This window comes from Neodiprion pinetum, chromosome 6, assembly GCF_021155775.2.
Source record: "Neodiprion pinetum isolate iyNeoPine1 chromosome 6, iyNeoPine1.2, whole genome shotgun sequence".
Taxonomy (NCBI): Eukaryota; Metazoa; Arthropoda; class Insecta; order Hymenoptera; family Diprionidae; genus Neodiprion; species Neodiprion pinetum.
This window is the reverse complement of record NC_060237.1, coordinates 29934116-29955930: the sequence shown is the minus strand read 5'-3', so window position 1 is coordinate 29955930 and position 21815 is coordinate 29934116. Positions and strand designations below refer to the sequence as shown.

At 42.8% G+C, this 21815-nt stretch overlaps 1 protein-coding gene across 8 annotated transcripts in view; it reads left to right on the top strand.

Moving 5' to 3' along the window:
* cnc (NFE2 like bZIP transcription factor cap-n-collar) overlaps positions 1–21815 on the top strand; it is a 119573-nt gene that overhangs the window by 39506 nt on the left and 58252 nt on the right. For all 8 annotated transcript variants that reach the window (XM_046632526.2, XM_046632525.2, XM_046632524.2 and 5 more), the window contains exon 2: positions 20050–20232. In XM_046632526.2, coding sequence (XP_046488482.1) covers positions 20050–20232 — 183 coding nt within the window. The remainder of the gene's footprint in view (positions 1–20049; positions 20233–21815) is intronic.

The following is a 21815-nucleotide window of genomic DNA, read 5'->3' as shown; positions in this document are numbered from 1 at the left end:
TGCGTGTATACGTATATATGTACATTTCATGTATTATTTGCACCTGTCTTAGATCATCTATGTAGTCATATTTGTTACATGATCGTTGCACAAGCGGATATGCGAAGAAAAAAAAAAGAAGATGTATAAAATATAATTTTTTACTAAAATTATGATGTACAAGAAAAAACCTGCCGTCGGCCGGTTTTCAATGACTCATAAATATGTATATATTGATAAACACATATATAAACACTTTATCGGTATACATGTAGGTTGTAAAACTTGTAAAAAGTTAATTCTAGCCCACGATACACGTGTTTGTAACGAGAAGATTGATTACAAGCGTATAAGAAAGTACCATTCTTATCTGCGTCAATTTAATCTCGAGATAATCGTACGTGTATACTGTCTGCGCTTCTAGTCTAGGGTTAAAAACTTCATCGCGCTAAACTGTCGCCACTTAAAGACGTAACCTAATTTTCTTGACACCTCTGTCACGCCACAGGCACAATTACCCAATTGTAAAATTAGCCGCCCAAGCCTTTTAGTTAATTCGATGACTGCGGGACGGTTATAAAAAACAAAAAAAATCACTTCCTAACATTGTTGTTTTTAAAAAAAAGTAGTGGAAAATTTGCCACCGTCTATGAGGCGAACATCAGTCGCCGCAACGGCTCTTTCATCGCGTCTCGCGATTCCATTCTTGCTGATTGTCGAGAAGCGGGAAATGCCTGCGGGCGGTAAGGTAGAGATTTACCATTGGTAAAACGAACCGACCTACAGCTGGTACGGTAACACCTGGCGCATCGAAATTGAATGGTTCTTATATTTTCTAGCTATCATTGTCGCTGGCGCCAGTGTGAAACTCCCAACGAGATCATTTACTTAAACTATATTTTGCTTATTGTTTAATTTAACTTGTTTCGTACCGAATAAAATAATCCCCCCCCCCCTCTCAATTGCCGAATGTTTCAGTTGAAAGATTAAACTGCGATCATGGACCAAATCGTTGTTTTTTTTTTTACATAATTAGTCGTTCACTTCATTAGTTTATCACTCCGAAGCTTCAATTAACTCTCATTTAAACATATATTGGTTAATTAATCTTTTTTGCGGACACGAGGACACGATGTTCTTTGTGGCAAAATAACGATGATTTATTTCGCTTGGAAAGTGTCCTAAACCTTGAGACGTTTATTATATAACGTACCGTGATTTTAAACACTTTATATAAATGGTATCTACGTACAGATAAAAGTATATTATGTGGTGTAGTACGATTCTTTTTATATAATATTACAGAGCAGAGATAACGTTGAACGAATGATGTTAGACTGTCGTATCTTACCCAAGTTTAGATTCAATCGCGTGATGCATATTCGTAACTCGTTTAAAAATAACCAAACGAAATTTATATTAAAAAGAAGGATCAAAAGTACGTATATTTTTTTACATTTTAATTATATTCTTCAAATACAGCTGGAAATGTTTCAAGCTCTGGAGTAAATTGGACTTTAAAATCGTTTAACGCGATTGATTCAACTCACAGTTTCCCATCCACCCCGTCGTTTCGAAATGAGAAGAGAAAGGAAAGCAAAAGAAACCGTCAAGAATTACCGTCCGTATCATATCTCCGAACTGTTCGGTTCTGATGTGAAAAAGAAAAAACGATGTTGAGAAGAGGAGATTAATCACGGTGGTAATGTTAAGTCGTGTGGCACAGTTTGACAAATCGTGGATCTCTCGACGCGTTTACCAGCAGCCGATAAGCCGCTCATAGATGACCCGTTCCTGATGCCCGATAGGTCGATAGCTGATAGTAGATAGTCAATAGCTGAGATGTGGGCGAGAGAGATGAGAGAGGCAAAGAGAGAGAGAGAGAGAGAAAAAGAGAGACGGGAACGCAGCCTCCGGGACTGAAGGTGGTCCTGGCGTCGTCCTCCTGTCAAACTGTCATGTTCACGACAAGGACCACGGACCATCCATCCAGCATGGACAGCAGTCTGACTGACCAAAAGCCTCGCCTGCAGGATCAGGATCTCATTTTTCGCGAGCATCGCGTCTCGTTTTCGTTCCCGTTTGACTATTTCAAAGGATATATTCCGCAACGTCGTTACTCCTTTTACTGTCGTAGAATTTATGTTATTTTTTGGAGAATTTTTTGTGGTACCTGCCTTTACAATTAGTTAAGGGGTGATGTAATTGTCATTGTTTCCTTATACTTGCGAAATCTATAATGAATTCCAAATGCCCGCGGTCTTTGGTCTGAACTCAAGTCGTGCCGAGATATTCTGCAAATCGTATTTTACGCTTAACTATTCTACGCTTTTCCTGCGTAACGTTAAACTCTATTTACAGACATTCGGAAGTTATCGCAGATTTTATCATCATTGATGGATATCAGTGAATGTTCTCCAATTCATTATTGGAGAGTGTATTTTGAACCTACGGAAACTTCCACGTTACTTACACGGGGTTTCCCAGACCCCGGCCAATTATGGAACCTGATTACCGTACGCAACATTACGTTACGACTTGAATCAAATTATGAGAGAATAATTTAAGAACTCAAAAATAGACTCCAATCTTGTAAGTTTTAGCAAAAAACAATGGAGGATGTGGGAGAAATTCTTGGAGCAAAAAAGTGAGACAATACGCAATGCGTACACGGGGTCTCTGAGACCCCAAAGTTTTTTCAATCGTTGTTCATTTTACTCGCGCAAACAATCCTGATTCAAGCACGTTGGCTTTGAAATTGTACGTTAAAATCGGTTCTCGGGTCAACCGAGCCCCATGTAAAAGTGACGAGGGAAAAAAAATAGTTTACTCGACGAACTCTATTCCCGGCTGTAAAACACGGGATGAAATTTCCGACCGAGTCCAGTCTAGGTATAATTCATTTTGACAATCTGTCAAATTCAAGGCACCTCCGCTTCTTACCGAACGCTCGCCCTTAAACCGAGGTTAAAATTGACCGGGACGTGAAAACGAGAGAAAGAATGAGAGCCGCGAGACCGCCTTTGGAGTCGGAGAAATGGAGGAGAAAAGTCTCGTAGGATTATCATAAACACCTCGACCACCTCCGTCGCTCGCCTTTTAGAGATAGAACGGAGATTTGCTTGTCCTCTCTGAAAATAGCTCCAGGCAGCCAGGAGATGCCCCGTACAACCCGTGACTAATGGTTCGCGTTCGACTGTCTAGGATCTAGGATGTATCTGATACTCCGCTCATCCCGACGCGGGGAAAATGGGTGAAAGGTACGAAAGAAAGGCCGAAGAATGCCCGCAACTTTTCACATCTAACAGTCGTTTGAACCTCGACGTCGCGCAAAGTGTCGTTATATTTGTTTGTTTAACGTACCTACACCTCTTTACACTGCATCTTGGACCTATGATCAAAAGTTGTTTATAGTCGGTTGTACTTGTCGACGAATTCTGAACTTGTACAGTTTCACTCGTTCCTTCATTTTTCTTCATTTCCGATGTTCGGATGGCGTTTCTCTCCGCTTCTCGACCTTCTTCCCTCTCTCCTTTTCTCTTTCTCTCCTGACTCCCACGCGGATGTCTGTCACAGCCGACTGTAAGCAAGGTAGTTTGTAAGAATGCTTCAAAAGGATGCCGCATCTTCATTTGTCACCTTCAACGGTGCTGCGGGATCGACGTGATCACCTGCCCCCCCATGTTATGCCTTGTTGTGCCATGTTGTGCCACATGCCTAGGTATGGATATACATTGGTATATTACTATTCTTACACTAGATAGGACGCGTTCTGTGCTTTATAGCCTATACGCAGCGCGGCCGTCTCTAAGACGTGTTTCCAAGCAGGTGCTTTAACCATTCGTGTAATTTAACTACAAACCCGAGTCTTCCAATTTACTTGCAGCTTTACAGTGTGACGCTTTGCGCTACGGTGCGTCGGGAATATTGGAAAATGTCCTCGTGACGTCGGGGCTCGGTTATCCCCGCCATTTTGACACCAGATAACCCAAGTTTTTTTTATAATAATGGAGAGAAATCGTAATTTTTGGTAAATAAAAAATAAGAAATAAAAAAATTCGGTTAGCTGTCGGCCTGGTTGGTTTAGTTTGATTTTTTTCCACCAGACGACTTTATTTTATTTACTTGAATTTTATTTTATCCCACCCCTCGTCTCTAACCTGTCGTATTGCCACGGACTCTCCGCTGTTTAAATCTTATACTTTGATTTCATCGTTTTATCTTTGTTTCCTTTTTGATTTTACCTATTTCAAGTCATGTTTTCTGTCCGTTTTACCTGCTTATATGTTTCTGTTTTTTCTGTATCGCATATTAATTTCTGTCATTATGTATCATTACGTAGTTGCCCAACATCGCTGTGGACACAACAAGCAACCTATCTATCCATCCCTCTTTTTCTTTCTTTCCGCACCTCATTTTTATAACGGCTGCAGCCGCGTCCCTCTCGTTACAAATTTCTAAACTCGAAGTTCTTCCGGTAAATATGAAAAAATGAAAGTTTCGAGCCTTTCTTCTCGCGGTCCTTCTCCCGCCACGGGAATCTAATGGCTCGAAGTCAAACCGGGCATATCTCGTTGATCGAATTGTCCCCAGAGAGATTCCAGGTGGCGGTTCACGGCGAGTATGAATGTTTTCACAGGATTAAAAGGAGGATAAATATTATCCGGAGGCCGCCCTGTGCCCACAATATCCATAATACCGATGCTTCCTATCCGGGCGCCTATGACGACCGACCGTAAAAATATACCGCCGCGAATAACCCCATAGAAAATATTTTGACAAGCCAAGATTTATCGGATTGATCGATGCGATCTCCCAGGAGAGGATCTATCGCGCGTTCAGATGTCGGACTCGAAGCTCTGAGAACGAGCGACTAACTTTTCCAAGCATGATTATCCTCCACGCTAGAATCTTCGTTCCGTTCGGAAATTCTCGACGATACGAGACCGTGAAAAAGAAAATGGCGACAGCCTGCACGCGGAGAAAGATGAAGAATTTTCGACCGAGGGGCCTTCGAGATTGGCTCGAATCTTGTAATTAGGCGAGGAACCCGATCGTCCCTCGGGATGAGGAAGGGGGGGAAAAAAAACCGGTATCCAACTCTTCTCCTTCTCACAAAGGTCCGACGCCTCGTATAGTCACAATCCTGTTGCACACTCGTGTGCCTGTTTTTAGTCTAGCTTTTATTCTATGCCCGACGTCCGTGAACTTGAGATAGAACATTTTGTTAGAATTGTTTGGACACTCGCACATTTAAGGGAGTACTCCGGTCGATTTCAACGTTCTCGCATATACCTATTTCCGAATATCGATATCCACGTATCTCAAAAGCGAAAAACTGTTCGACATCCCTTTTCTATAAGGAATTCTGAACAAAAACGCTCGAATACATTTTCACTTAACGCTGAAATAAAGAAATTGTACGAATTGTACAGCGAATTTACCATTCCGATTTCGCAGAATCCGTGCCATTTCTTTATTTTTGCGTTAACGCAGTTCCATCTCCGATCGGTCGATACGTATCGAGTGTTTCGACGTAATCTGTATCGATCTACGTTCGCACCGCAAACGTAAAAAGGTCCATTTGCCTGCGGAAAGCGGATGTGCCTGGAAGCGCGTTACTTAGCCATGCGCCACGCACCGCGAACACGTCGCAGGTATCATAGAAATTCAATTTCCGGTTAAGCGTGTTAAATGCCAGTGCGGTGCTTGGCGGCTATAAGCTTTGGTTTCAGAAGCGGCGTTGCGGCAGCCTGAACGCCGCATGATCACTCACGCCGCGCCGGGACGCCAGACCGTCGCGGCGCCGAATACAACCCGCCATGCTGTGCGGCAGGCTGGCCAATCAGAAACCCGCTCCAATAAGCTTTGAGCGGTTCTACAGACCGCGGGTTTACGCTCTCGTAGCTTCTCGTCTCCCTTTCTCTTCGCACGTTCATCCATCTCCTCTTTGTTTCCTCTTTTCGATCGCGCTCTTCCTTCTTAGGACCGTCTCTGATCCTCTCTCTCTCTCTTTCTCTTGGCTAATTATCATATTAATATCCACCGAAACAAATCCCCCACTCTTCGTGCCTTCCATAGTTTAGTCCGCTCATACGTACCGTTTCGTCGTCTGTTACTTCGGAGAACATTTAACTTCACGCAACGGAAAACGCAGTGCGATACGAATGCGCGTTGTCATTGTTTAAGGTGTCGCACAAATTCTGAGCTGAGATTCTTCGTTGCGAATGCGGAAAAAAAGGGCTAGTGGAAATGATCGATTCTTTGTCCACGTCGTTTAGATTATCACAAGTCAACAATCGGTATGAGTAATGATTTTTAAACTAAAAACCTGACCTCCTTTGTATGTAAAGTTGAGCTTATCATCGACCGTTGAAATTTTTAATCTGTAAGAATGAGAAAGAGTTTTGCAGTCACTTTTTATACGCGAAGGTGTGAATTGTACGCGTTTGAGGGTCGGAAACGCCTACTAGGAAAGATTACGAATCTTTGAATTATAACCACCCTGCATGGCGGTTTCGTCGCGCGTTCCGAACGAGTATATAAACACCACGTGCAGGTTATCCAGGGACTCGATCTTCTCAAGACGCGTGGAGAATCGAAACAACGGGCTTCAGCGATCTGATACGCGGTACTGAAACCCGCTGTTATACAATACATACAGTATTACACGTCCGCGAGCTTTTGCCAAAAGGTCAGGCGATTTAGAAATACGTAGGTATGATCGCGACGTGTCTCCCACTCATCCAGCCAATCGCACCTGCCTTGTAGAAAAAAAGTCATTGAATCTACTAAATGTTTGGTCAAGACCGGCGAAATAAACATTTATTTGTGTCAGTTCAAGATTCGTTGGTCTAGCAAAATTTTTAGTCGATACATTCCGTTGGACCGCTAATTTAGTTGATTCAATGACTTTTTTCTCTCAGTGCAATATTGTGCCAAACTCAGACTTGTTTTAATTGTCCTAGAAAAATCGATAGGAAATGACGGGACAATGTGACGATGAATTATGGGTTTTTTGTACTGTCCTGCGAAATAAATTGAATACAGTGAATTTTTCTCTTTTCTTCTTTTAACGCGGTGCAATAAATATCACTGCGCGATATTGCAGGAATGGGATAATTTTAATTTGATAGAAATAGTCAATTACCGTGTCCGAAATCACCTGCCGTTATATCTTTGATAACCGCAGTTCAAATACAAGAACAAATTGTATACTGACTGCGGTATATTTCAGTCGGTATATAGAGGCAAACTAATACAGATATCATTCGGTGTGATTTTTCGTCCCGCAGCATTTAATATCCCCGTTATACATCAAATACAAAAGTTTTTGTATTATTCCAATATTATTTCTTACGCGAACAGTTCTTGTTCGCTCTATAATATCTTACTCACGCAGTTAGAAAGGCTGGCGTAAAGAGTTTATAGGTATACAGAGGAAAAGAAGTATATTTCATCAACTTTATTGAGCCAACGAACAGATTTACAATCATTTTTTCTCGATTCACCCGTGAAATTTCCCATTTTCTGGACACTAAGGTACAGTTTAAATTCTTCCACCTTGGCAAAGCCAATGCAGGATCTATCTTACGGCGCACCTATTACTTGCCTTGTTTATCTAGGTACACAGTAGGTACAGGTGTATGACCAAAAATAACCCGTCAAGCTCCTATAACTACGGTGATTAATCGGTGCGCGCGGCGATTCGATTCTCCCTGCAGTTGATCCGTTTCACATGTATTTACAATATTATATATACATATATATTTATTGCATTATTCCGATGGGGAGAGATAAGACACGCGGACGAAAAGGATCCCGAGGAAGAGGAGGGGGGAGTTGGTGGGAGAGCATAAAAAAAGGGGGAAAACCCGATAGCGGAACGAGAGGTTAGAAGGCGAGCCGCGATTGGACCGAGCTGAGGTTGATTAATGATCTTTTCTCAGCAACCCTCGGCTCGCCGTTTCGTCGTCTCCTCCTCTCTCTCTCCTCCAGTCGTCGCTTCTTCTCCGATGATCCTTCCTCGCTCCCTTCGGAACCGCGTTGCATGCTTTCTTCCCCGTCTGCACGCAGCAGGGATACGTCTCTGGTCCGCCTTGCGTATATCCCCTGTATTATACGTACCCATCCAGCTTCTTAAGAGAATGAAACTCCCGTGATTGGATCTTCCTTCCCGAAGTCGACCCTTCGTGGGCGCGAGTTGTTACCGATACACAATGGCCGCTGCGTCCTTTGATTGTGTCGACACACAATACGGAGATAACCGGCGGAGCTTTGGTCAATCCTAGTTAGCTGGCAACTCTTCCGAGCTTGCGCTGAAAACCTTTGGCTTCAGACCCCAGGATGAGCCGCTTCGCGATACGAGTAGTCGATAGAAGTGACTGAACATCGACGAAGTCAAATGATTTAGAATAGTAGAATAGTCTGAACATGGGTCGAAAAGATTTCACGAATCAATTGGTAAACGGGTGAATTTGGGAAGGACGAACACCGCCAAGGGTATTCGTCACCCGAATGAAATTGGTGGGTGTAAGGTTTTTACTTTGAAATTTGGATTTTATACACTTCTGAAACATCGTCGAATCTTCTTCTTCGCGAATTTGATTCGCGTCAAGTGACAACTCTTTGCAACATTTCGATCCTCTCTTGGTATTGAAAATAAGCCGTGGGGAGAGGATAACGCTCCGGACGGATCTCGCCCGAGCGACCAACAATGGCTAATCATTGTTGCCCGAGACCAGCTCAACACGGTGGATGTTTTCGTAGACGAATTTCACAGAAATTTACATCGGCGGTGTCGGAGTCTGAGCCAACAATAGCAAAGCGTGTCTAGATCCCGAAATCCCGACGTCGTCGTCGACGGGAAAAAGGGCGTCTGGACGTCGCGTCACGTCACGTCTCGGCGTCTTCATGTGCCGGATGAAAATACGTGCCGTGCCAGAGCTCAGCGAATGGCGGTTAAGTAGGAAGTGTCAGCAGAATATACCCTAATCATCGTTGGACTGCTGATGAATAACGTTGAAATCGTAACAAATTGAGGATCGATTAAATAAACCAGCGATGGAAAATCGACCAGAATAGAATTACTTCGACTGGAACGGTGATTATTCGCGGACTCGGCGTCTGTGAAATCTTTCTACACACCTCCTCGTCTCTGATCCAGTTCGGTTTTAAGATTCGAAAGCTCCGAGTGCCCCGATTGAGAGGAACTGACGGACCGACGATCGCCCCGCTCAAACCTTTGAAAAGCAAAGAACCGAATAGCCAAAGAAAAGGGTCCCTGCAAGAACAGAAGAATGGACGTGGGCGTTACTCTTACGGCACCCTTGGGGCCCATTAGCGGTCCCTGACTAAGTCCTCCTCACCGCAAATGTCCAAGTCTCTTCTAAATACTTGAATACACCGAATACTAAATAATTTATGAACCCGTTTGGGACGCCGAGCTGCACGCCGGGACAGGTATTTTCAATATTTAAGAGAACCTGACGATGCGGTCGACGGTTCCTACAACAATCGTCGCCCTGCGAGTCGTCAACGGGTTTATGTTTCGGTATTCTGCAAATCGAACGAGCGCTTATTCAAAGAGTTGGTTCTTCGTCGCTCGTGATTTTTAATCTTTTTTGGAAGCGGTACGTCGCGCAAGTCGAATGGATGTAGATGAAGTGGAAACGACTGTCGCAAGGTGCTGAACGATACGCTGGACGTTTCGGTAAAAGTTGAAGCAAGGAAAGGGAAAAAAGAAAATATTGTAAACAAATTTGAAGGGTCTTCTTCGATCGTACGCACCTTGCCACTGCACCCGCCTTTTAACTTGACTGGATCAAGCGACGATTATCCACGGCTCACAGCGACTGACATTCACCTAATTATACTTAAACGCATTCTTACACCGAGACGCGGTACCGTGACTCGAAAATTTCTCCCTTTTCGAGGCGTACGCGTACCCCTCGAACGTCGAGCCGAGGGTAACGAGTCACCGTGCATTTCCGACGAGACAGCCAGCCAATTGTTTGTTTGTTGTTCGGCCACGCCGCAAGGACTTTATTCCTGTTAACGGGTCGTAATTCCAATTTCTAAAGCCGTTACGCTCGTAAATTGTAAATAGGTATAGGTACCGAAAATTATTTACGGTATGGAGATGATGGTTGCTACATTGGTTGTAGACGAAAAAGAATGTTCACTAACTTTCTTTATTATAACCGAGGATGTATAGTAAAACCTTGCACAAATGTATAAACCGTTAACTCGTTCACAATTAAATCGCATTAATCTGTCGTCGAGAAAAAAGATAAATAAAAAACCACCAACGATTATTTCAACAGTAGAGACCATTCGATTTGAATCTTTCGATCGATCGAATCTGTTTACGAGAACTCAAAAAATCTTCCCGGTTAAACCGTACGTATAAAGCATACGGCGCATTGATAGAAATTTTCGATGCTCTGTACACGGAGAGAAGAAGAATAGTAGATTTTACTGAAAAGTGCAGTAAAAAATACACGTGTCAAATATATATTTTTTTCCATAAATGTAGTAGATTTTACTCTGCGCACAGTGATTTTCACTGTTTCCAGAGTGAATTCTGTATTTTACGAAGTACGTATATTTTCTGAAAAAAACCTGACGTGTCCCACTTTACCTGCAGTTTCGAGTAAAATCTGCTCTCTTATTCTCCCCGCGATATGCTCTTCGAGTATTATTCGTTGGTTGTTCTCCTCGGCGTGAATTCGAGGTACAATGTACACGGTAAGGTACGCGGAGCATTTATTCTCCCCGAGTTTTAATTAGTGCGTCGCGCACGCAACCGCTCCATAATGGCGGCTGCGCCTCCTCGAGAACGACGACGTCGTCGAGCGCCGAGGGGAAGAGGAGAGGGATTTGATTAATGATCCCGCGGGATATACAGCGAGGGGAAAGAAAGCGTCTATCCTCATGGGGATCCCCGACTCTCCTACCCGCAAACAAGGGTGAAACCGAGGGCCTCACCTCCCCCATCCTCGTAACCCTGCACCTTCGAGGAATCAAGAGTTCTCTGTATGCGGCTCTTGGACGCAAGGCCGACCTCCTGGCTTCCTTTATCGTAAATTCTCGGTGCCCGTGAGGTATTCGACACTCGAGCTACTTGACGCACTTTCCGTAAACCGGCAAATTTTGTCTCTCTTCGTAAATTTTATAATTAATAATTCGTTTGATCAGCGTCCACCTTGATCCCTCGCAGACTTGCAGCTCCTGCACCGTTTTCACCCCGTCTCTCTTGGATTCTCGGTAGTTCTTGGACCTAAGTATAGATTAGTGCAGACACGCCCAGCTCGAGGATAGTTACAAACGAGGAACCCCTACGAGGCCGCGAGATGATCGGGTTTTCTCGGGTTTGTCGGGTGCTCGAAGTCGGGAATCAGAGAGGAACCCCCGTGGTTGCGATACTCCGATAAGCGTCTTATTACCTCCGCCTCTGAGTATCCGCGGGGCCTTCTTCCTCCTCTTCTTCTTCTTCTTCTTCTTCTTCTTCTTCTTCTTCTTCTTCGACTTCTTCGCCGCATAGCCGCGCACACAACCTGCGGTATAAATTCCTTCGCGACCCTCCTTACCTACTTACAATCCCTAGGGAGGGATTAGTTATTCCAGTGGAATCTCAAGCCGGTCCCGTTTCCAAAGGGTTACGTCACAGAGAGATTCAAAATGTACCCTATTTTTTTTTTTCCTTTCATGTTTCATCTCAATTCCGTGCACGGATGAGAAGAAAAAATATATAACAAACATAGACACTTGCTGCTGGGAAAGGGGATAGAAAATCCAAACGAACAGCCTACGCCGCAGCTTTCGTTTATGATACGCTTATCAAAGCGTCGCATCATGTGTAGTAATGATTCCGAGGAAACAGGTAGCTGCTGTATAAACGATCAACTCGAGGCAAATGCTCTTGTAACCTACTCGGTGCACGCGGTAATAGATGCTAAACATTTTAAAAATAATCCGTAAATCCTCTTTAAAACGAAAGTGGGGTGACGATCGTTGACAAAAATTTTCCAGAAGCCATCGCATCTCCGAGTATTTTTAGAACAAAACGTCAGCGTTAAGGGATCATTCAAGTATTAGCTAAGGCTAAAACAGGGGTAAGCCATTCAGAGAAACGTTATCAAATGTTATCGAGCAAACAGTAGTGGACGCAAGAAGCAAACGTTACCAATCGTTATCACTAGGATTGGGATGCAAAAATTTGGAAAAAAAGCGATAGCTAATACTCGAAGAAGTATTTAAGACCCCCAAGAAGTCCCTCAAACACATCGTTATCAAATTACTTGTTTCAAGTGTCGCTCTTCTCGACCGATCGACGCCGTTCTCCACGTTTCCGATAAAACGTACAATTCTTGATCAGATTACTCCGACGCGCGACGTAAGGAGCCAGCGCCTTGTTATCTCCGAACCTATCGCATGTTTGTTGCCCTTTGAAGAGAGGCATTGTCGCCTGACCATCGACTAGGTGCCTAGGTGCGGCATAAGTAATGGGCGAGTATTAAAGGGTGGCGTGGAAATCAGGGATAATGCCGAAAGACCCTAACGGTAGTCGGTCCATTAGAGCTCGACGTTCTTCCTCTCAACCCTCCGCATCCTCGAGTCAGCCGGACTCCGACTCTGAGGGATTTCGAAAATACAAGGAGTCGAACGATGTCCGAGGAGGACGAGCCGCGAACCAGCCAACCCTGTTGCCAAAGTATAGCTGGTAATCCCTGTTTGGGAAGAGAAAACCAAAGCCCAGACCTGCGGCTGTGTTCACTTCGTAACCAGATTACCAACCAATTTGTAAGGATTAGTACCGCCGCTGCGTCAGGCACGCCCATTTTTTGTCGTCCTGCTGGGGCGAAAATCGACCTAATAATAATTATTGTTAAAGTTTGTTAGATCGGTTGAAAATTATTACGTACTTAGACTTGGGTCATTCGTTCTATGCACCTGAGTTTGCTCAAAATCGATTTAAAAAAAAATATACAAAAAATTTCAAATACGGCATGTGTAATTGTTGTAAAGATCGATTGGCCATTTGTTTCAGTCGGATCGTTCACTTGCAGGCAAAAAACCACCCAACTCTGTTGATATTAATTGACTCTTGCAGCGATCCCCCCTAATTCTCTATCATTGTCGTAAATTAATCGGGGCTTTTGTAATAATAATACAACGCGACGTAGTTTCCGTTGCACTTTCTCATTCGGGAAATCTTTCTCTTAAACGTTGTTGATTCACCGGAGCGACAAAATACCGTGAGAATTATTATCCTCCCGATTTGCAAGCCAACCAGGAAACCCGCAAAGTTGATCTTCCACCGCTAATCGGCTTCTCATCTATCCGTTCGTAATTGCTTTCCAAATTTCTATTATATTATTTATTCAATCGCGATTGCGCATACGTGCACATTGTATGTACATGTATACATGTATACGAATACACATGTACCAGACGGTGCGGAGAATTACCAATTATACAGCTTACAAATCCCCAAAAAACCGCAAAAAGATCCAATTAAATGCCAGCATATATCTGTCGGTGAAAAACTTTGCTTCACATCTTCGAATCACTTTTTAGTTAATTCGTTACTCTTTTTACGGATGATACGATTTACCATTAGCCGTTAGTGAGAAACATCTACAAGGTGTAACACTTTCAATGCTTCCCGCAATTGCGATTGATCATCGTCGCGTGTAAAAACTTGTACGCTCTGATTTTATGATCATCGCGCATTTTCATTATACGCACGATGCGATGCCGCATCGTTGTAATGGAAGATAAAAATCCTGGCATCTCTCCTTTCTTGTATCAAAAGATTTGCCTAACGTCATTCAAATAATCTACCGCAAATAATTAAGCCAGATTGAATCCCTTGAGCTGGATCTCATGAAACGAGTCAGCAAGATTTATTCGACTAAAGTTAATAGTTTATGTTTAGCCAAAGAATGGGCCCCACTTTTTATTTGACTGTAGTTAAACTTTACGCTTTCGGCGGACAAGCGATTAGTTTTTCATTGTTTTTCGTTTCTTTAATATCTGGAGAATGGTTCCTCTGAAATAATTATAGTTTAACTACTTTTCCCGTTATGTTTTTAATTTTCCAAAGAAATTTTCACCTCTTAATCCGTTGAACAAATTTTTTTATGCCACGAACACTTCGACGCGTCACGTCACTCGTAAGTTGACGTAAAACTGAAAAAAAAAAGAAAGAAAAGGGAACAAGAAGTTGATAGGAATGATTTTTTTGTAGAGAATTCTACAGAATTTTATTAAATGATAATTGGTCATTTCTAAATTTTGCATTGAAAAACGAGGCGGAGGTTTTATTTCTTCGAAGGAAATTCATCTTTCGCTTAACCATCCCTGCGAAATATCGACCAGTCGTCCATTAATGAGCTGCTGCATTATTTCAACGAAATCGCGTCTTTTATACGCAACACGACGTTACAATATTCTCTACTACGGGTGGAATCCGCAATCTTCTCTGCTTCGTTATGGACGTCGTGAGACGATTCGTCGACCCAATTAAAGTAGAATGAAAATTTGTCCAACTTCCTTAGCGATCATCGATCCGGTCAGAGCTGCAACCGCTGATGCCGCCGAGGAACGAAAAGGCGGGCGTGGAAGATTGACACTTTTTATTATAAACCCGTTATAAAAACGGTGAGACGACCGAACGGAACGAAGTGGTAGCATGCAACTAGCGCATTAAGGATTACAAAATTAAAAACATCTATTTCTTATTTCTTCTCCACGGTTCAGCCATGACGATATCTCCGACTGAATTACGATCCTCGCGCGACACTTCGATCCCTTTGGCGTCAAATTTATCCAATCGAATCGACGTTCCGATTTCTTTGCGGGATACTATCGTAATAAGTACTCGTGTCACATCGGCGGCTTTTTCATATTGTCAAAATCACGAGAATAACGTGCGGGTATTACAAAACTAGTTTACTTAAATTCACCAAACTACTTTACGTCCCAACGTTTTCTATCTTCCCACATCTGAGATTCCGCATAAGTACCTACCTGTGGAAGAAACTCGATACCGAAGCATTTGGTGGTCTGAACGAAGAAGTTTGGTCTCACAAGAATCCTGCGTTGCAATTTTTCAACCCCTTTTCCGTTTGCTTCCTTATTGCAGCAATCTGCCCATCGGAAGTTTGGAAAAAAATTCTGTACCTAACTGGCTTGAAAGTTCGTGATTTTATACGTAAGTTGAGAAAGACCTTCTTCCATAGTTCGAGGGCGAAACCGGAAAGAGCATCAGACGAAAACGAAAGGAGACACAAAAACGCAAAGAACGCACCTCGTGGCTCATTATTTACTCTCATTTACTCTTATACCGCAGGTACGGTGTTCTCAAAACTGAGACGAAATCTCCCGGAATACTTCAGCGGTAACATTTCGATCCCGGTTTCTAATCACGGTTTCATCCTTTTCGCCGCCTCCGCAGTCATCAGAACCGTGAATATTCAAGTTTGGTCACGGGATGTGAGACGAGACGACCTTTGACCCTGAAAACAAGTGGATCATACCCCAATAAAGGAACATCCACGAATGCCGCGAACATTCCGCGGCTTTCCGAGCTTTAAAAATATGATTCTTCTCATTCTTGTCTTTGGGATATTTCGTTCGAAACGCGTGCGGTCCTTCCGTATGTGCACCCGGCATTATACGCGTAATTGTCGACGAATGAATTGGCTCTATCGCAGTCCAGATGATCAGGGTGTACCGTTCGTTTCCTAAGCAAAACACTAATTCTTCTGCTCGGTGGCTGATGAGAGCAGCTGTATTGCGGAACGACGTTTGTTCCACGATTTCTCTGTGAGACCAATTTCTACCCAACGCTCGCCAACTCCGTACCGAGTGTAACAACTCGGATCCAATTTTCAGTCAAATAAAATCAGAATTGCTCCGGTTTTTAGGCATATCCCTATACCCTGTCATCCAGTTCCAATTAATTCTCGGCGAAACTTATTCCTGCTTTATGATTATACACTTCTTACCATACACTTTTATACAATTCTTCTTTCGTGTTACAGATATCTAGAATCGGTGGATTTCTTGTTTACCGTAGCCGTAGAAAAATCCAGATTAAACATTCTTGATTGTGTGTAACCCCGAAGTCAAGATTCGATGTTAGTAATTCTTTTTGTTAGCGAACCGAATGAAAAGTCTGTTGCGATGAAAAAATCTTCCCGTCGCGATTCTCTTCTGAAATGTCAACGATTTTATTAATTTGACGTAATCTTTTTTCCAAAAAATAAGAAAAAAAGATTGCATCTAATAGAATTTCACTTAAACACACGCGTTTTACATTTTTACAATCCACCTTTTCGCAGATGCATTGGCGTGCAAATTAAAGCAGAAACCGCTATCCGGGATGAAAGAGAGAAAAAAGTAAGAATTGTTTGTCAAACAATTAGCCGATGGTTCGATAAATATTTTAAACCACCGCCGGGACGTGCGGCGAAGCAAAAAAGGAAATCCATTATGATCCGTCTACTAGTATTTACTTTTCCAGACTTCAGCTGTAGGAGTAAGAGATCATTCGAATTACAAAATTTCCTGTTAATCGCACCTCGTGCGTTAAGAAGGCGTGTCTTCGTTTAAGTTTTTATTTATTGCTCGTGAATGATGTCCGATGCAAAAAAAAAAAAAAAACACCATGTCTCAGATCTTGTACCACTGCAACTTCTGAGCGGCAATGTAATTTTCGGAATCCGTACAGTCCTTTCTTAAAATCCCACTTTTTCAACTATTACGATTTTTTGCGTTACAGTCGCAATAATTTCTCGTCAAGAATCGCTTGGAGGGTAGTAAATTCATCGAAATTCTAGAGGCAAACGGCAATAATATACCGCTTCGAATACCTCTTGTAAGATTTTACAATTACTTCTTACTCCAGCCGATCTGCCTACCGAACCAAACATCTTCAGACCCATTGTTTTAACCCCAGTGATCGACTGGTATTATACGCTCATCGTCAGCTAACTCTGGCCCCTATAAAACTCTGAGAAACGTAGATGCGAGATAAATCGACTCCCATCATCGGCATGTAATTGCTGATCTGCCGATACCTGTGTCAGGTATACGTACCTATGCCGTTCTGTCACTGCCCAATGACACACCTCCGAAAATACATCTGCGATCGTAAAACGAGTCGGCAATACGAAGCCGTTCCCTTCCAATTTATTTTTGACGAAAATTTGGAATATATGTTAAAAAAAAAAAAAAGAAAAAAAAAAAAGAAAACCACAAAATATAACGATCGCCTCTTGCCTAACAACGGAACTCAGCCCTCCTGAGGCGTGGGTGGTGCACTCTCGCCGCCATGTTGAATCACCCAGCGGGACATCGTAGCGCCGCGCCCACCCCGACCCGCTGGTTCCTGGCTCGTACAGCGACCCTCGTCCTCGACTTCGGTTTTCAGGAGTGCCAAGCCGGCTATCAACCTCCGGAAATAAATATTTGCATGGAAAACCATACCCATCGTTACCCGTGCGTTTAGGATTTTTTTTTTCCCTACCGGCTGCAGAGGACGAAGAACAAGGTTAAGTTCACTCCCGGGATGTCATCGATGATCTATCTTAAAATTATATTACCCCTAATTCATCCTTGAGAAGATGTCGACAGAAATTGTCTTTTTCCACGTCAAATTGAACACACGTATCTTTCGATGGATACGCATCGGATTTTGTGTCCGAAGAAGCGAACGTCCGTTTATCAGTTGTTGATTTGTTTTTGGTTCGACGATGTAAAAACAGCTCCAACCCCGATGACAATACCGTATAACTTGACGTCAAGGAGTCATTATCCAGTTGTGAAATACTTTATATTGATTTCATCTGGAGTTCTGTAACCAGTAGGGATATCTGTAAAAAATATATCCATCGAATGACTTGTTGAGTAAACTCTCTTCGTTTCCCACAATTGAATCGACACCGGCAGGGCGGGGCACGATGAGTGAGAAGCTGCAAACTGTAATCGTCTATAACAGTGCGATGATCTAATAGTACTTTCGAAAACGGTTCTAAATTGGCGAGGAAAATCCAGAGATTGGATAACGGGCCGGACTATGACGAATCCACCAAATTGGCCGATTGTCAGTGGGGAACTATTACAGCTGCTGCATCGCTGTGAAGTCGGTTCATGCCGCTGTGTACCGTATTTACGGCTCGTCTTGATGCCACATTTTGTACGACAGACGCGCATTTAATTCCCGCGTGCTCCCGCAGCTCCTCGACCTATGATCGGAATTGTGACGAAGAGAATTCAAAGCTCTTCTTCTCCTTCATATACGCAACCAGCTGCAGCGGACCCTGAAATAACTGCCTGGTCACCCAGGCTGACGCTCTTTTTATTCTTTACACGGTTTCTTCACATTTCGGTGTACCTTGTACCGAAGTTTCTCTCCCTCAACTCGTCCGTTTACCGTATCCTTTTGCCACTCAAATACTCCGATTTTTATCCCCGCGCAGAAAGAGCTTTTGTATTTTGAGTTGTACGACCCTTTTGGGGTGAGGATATCAATCGAGTTTTTCATTTTCGTCTGTAACTAACTTACACCATTCTTCGGCGAAAGATATGTAAGAATTTGAAAAACGGTACTTTAATACGCATTCGCCGCTTACTTTTCAACAACACTAAGATAATCAATCGATACATCATCGAATGATCCTGACTCTCCGGGGCTTACTTTAGTTTCCTCGTCATCTTTAATCGATTGCTAATCCAGATGAAAAATTATTTTACAGGTATAAAAAATGAAACTTTGAATCAAATTTTTGTTTCAAAAATATTTCAATTCCGATGTCGAAGAGTCGACTGTTTCGGTAACAAAAAAATCTGTCTAAAAACTATAAACCACCTTCGAAATTTCCCCTTTTCATATACGTTACGGAGGCTTTTGTATCCGACGAGTTATAGATCCAATGAAAATCATTCCTATTCGCATTAGAAGTTATAACATCTGAATTACGATTCTACTTATAGGTATTATTACACCTTTATATTGAAACGTATAGAAAATACTGTTGCGTGATAAATTTCGAAGATTGCCCGACAACTCCCGTCAAGGATTATTAACACGGCTTCTTTTTGTTCTCTTTTGTTTGTTCTTGTTTTTTCTTTTTTTCTACCGCCATTGAGGATCCGTTTTACACCTACCTACAACATTCGGCGAAAACGACGTGGCGCCAGAAGCCGTGGCGCACGGCACGGCTAATAAAATGTAAGTGAGACGAGAAAATGTGCGTTGACGTAGATTGCGCACGTGCACGCGTCAAGCTTTTCCTGATACATATACGTAAATGGACGTCGCGCAGGCGCCATATTTGCTGGTTCAGAAACCGTACGAGCATATACCATCTATATACAAATGCACACGCGACCACGCACAAAATGGCGGAGCCTTCACAGCGGTGATCAAGATATTCGCATCGCATGTCCCGAAGGTACAACCAGGAAAAGAAATCGCAATTCTAATCAGATTGTGCCGAATTAGTTTTTCCAATTAATCATGTTACAATCGTTGTATATGCGAATATACACGTAATTCAGAAATTAATTTACGAAAATTATTGCCAAGTACCGAAAAAATTATTTATGAAACGGTATAAGATACGTTGAAATGAATTTTATTAACGACGCGGAACGGAGAATTTTCCTTTTTACCTATATGTGATACATATAGCTACTCGTGTATAATATGGTTGTATGTGGTTAATGCAAATTGCATGGCTCCTGCACAATTCAGCAGTAACTGCTTTGCCTTTTTTTAACAAAGGTAATAAATGAGAGGCGGCTGCAGACTCTTGTACATTTCACGGGAATCAGACATTTCTACATCCAGGTAGATCGTATCGTGGGATTTAGAAAGTGACGGGTTTACCCGTCATGTATACATATACCTACAACGAAGTCTGACCTGTATTTCAATTTCGACGCGGGAAAAACTTTGCACAAAAATTAACTAGCATATTATACTCGACGACTTCTTTCGTTACACGCTTGACATGTATCATGTAATTGATCGCTAATTTTATTCTGATCTTTCAGGACATGGATCTTATCGAGGTTCTATGGAAGCAAGACGTGGACCTGGGTTTCAGCCTGGATGAATCCGTCACTTCTGTTACCGAAAAGTCAGCTTCATCCCCGGACGATCAGGACCCCGAAAAGCCGGATGAAAATTTCGAAAAGCTCAAATCCCTCGAGGCCGCTAATGATACCGAAGTACAGGTGAGTCTGATTTTTCGTACTACACCTATACAAAGTTAATTCGTTATCTTTAAAAATTGCATCGGTTGATCGAGTGCCAAGTTACAAAAATTTTCAGTGTCGCCAAAAACCTAGTTACGTTACAAAAGTTTTGTCGGCAATAAAATTTATCGTTCAAAGAAAGGGTTTTAAAAAAAACTCTTTGCTAATTTAAGTTTAAGACACGGATTTTTCACAAGTGTTTACCTGGACGAACTGTCAATACTTTCGAACCGTAATTTGTCCGAGGAATAATGTGATGCAGTGGAAATCAAAGTATAAAAATAAAAAACAATTCCGTATCATCGATTGTCATGAATCAGTTGATCGTGACAAATGTCTGAAGAAGGAAAAGGATATGCTACTTGCCTATGCAAATTTTTTGGTATAGTACTTAATCCTACGAAGCTTAGTGAACGTACAAGTTACTTTACTTTTGTCTTTGCTCTCTCTCTCTTTTGATTTAAAAAAAAAAAAAAAAAAACAGATATACCAGGATTTTGCCTTGAACAAACATCGTGAGAATCTTCAGTAGCCTGTTGTAGTTATTGAAACGTATACGTAACCGTCCATGCAACACGGATCTATGCATTCATGAATGTGTATGTACTCCGTTAGAAACTTGAAACACATTTACGAAATCGATCGGAAAAATTGATCAAAGTAGAATCGAAAGCGGGACGACACTACGTGACCGAACGACCATTGCGCTGATCGCTTTTGCTGATGTTGTGTTGCTCCGCAGCACCGGCCGGACAAGAATAAATGTCCAATTGAAGAATCAGACTCCGGTCGGGCAGCGTGCAGTTGTCAAAGCGATTGCTCTACCGTCCATTACGAATGAATGGACAACTGTCGGCATGAGGTACAGTCTCCGCGTGTATCATACTGTTAGACCGCAATTAAAAAAGTTGATTAAAAGAACGACTCCACTCGGCACGGTATCTCTACACTCTTTGCGGAGTTGCTTTCCACCCCCTTTTTATCGAAAGTACTTGTATCGTATGTACTGGAGTGTCACAAAGTGTTACAAAGTGAACGAAGGAACTGCGTGTTCAACCTCTGTCTTCATTCCAATGTTCAAGGCGATTGTCGCGGTGTCTTTTTTGGTTTCCATTTCTATTTTTTTTTTTTTATCAAAGCCGCTCGTCGACGGAATTCAGCATTACTCGATCCTTGGCTTATCGTAGGGTGGCAGAGTGGCAGCGTCGTAGCACCAGGGGTGCGGACCCTGAGGATGACGTTGCGTCGGCGGACTGGGCGGGTCGCCCATCATGCACGCAGCCTCGACTCCTCACGTTTCTTTTCCACTCCGTTTTCTTTCCCCGTTCCTGCCTCTCTTTCTCTCGTTCGTATAGTATTCTCTTCTTCTTCTTATTCTTATTCGTCCTCCTCCTTCTCGCCGCAAGGCATTGTTCACCGAGTTCCACCTTTGTGCGAGCGCCGTTCGCCGCCGCTGAAGCCTCTTCACAGTCTTCTGGGTTCGGTTTACCATCGAGAACCGCGATCACAAGGAAACGAGGTACCAAATGGAGGAGAGACGTCCAGTCTACCGCGGGACTTGC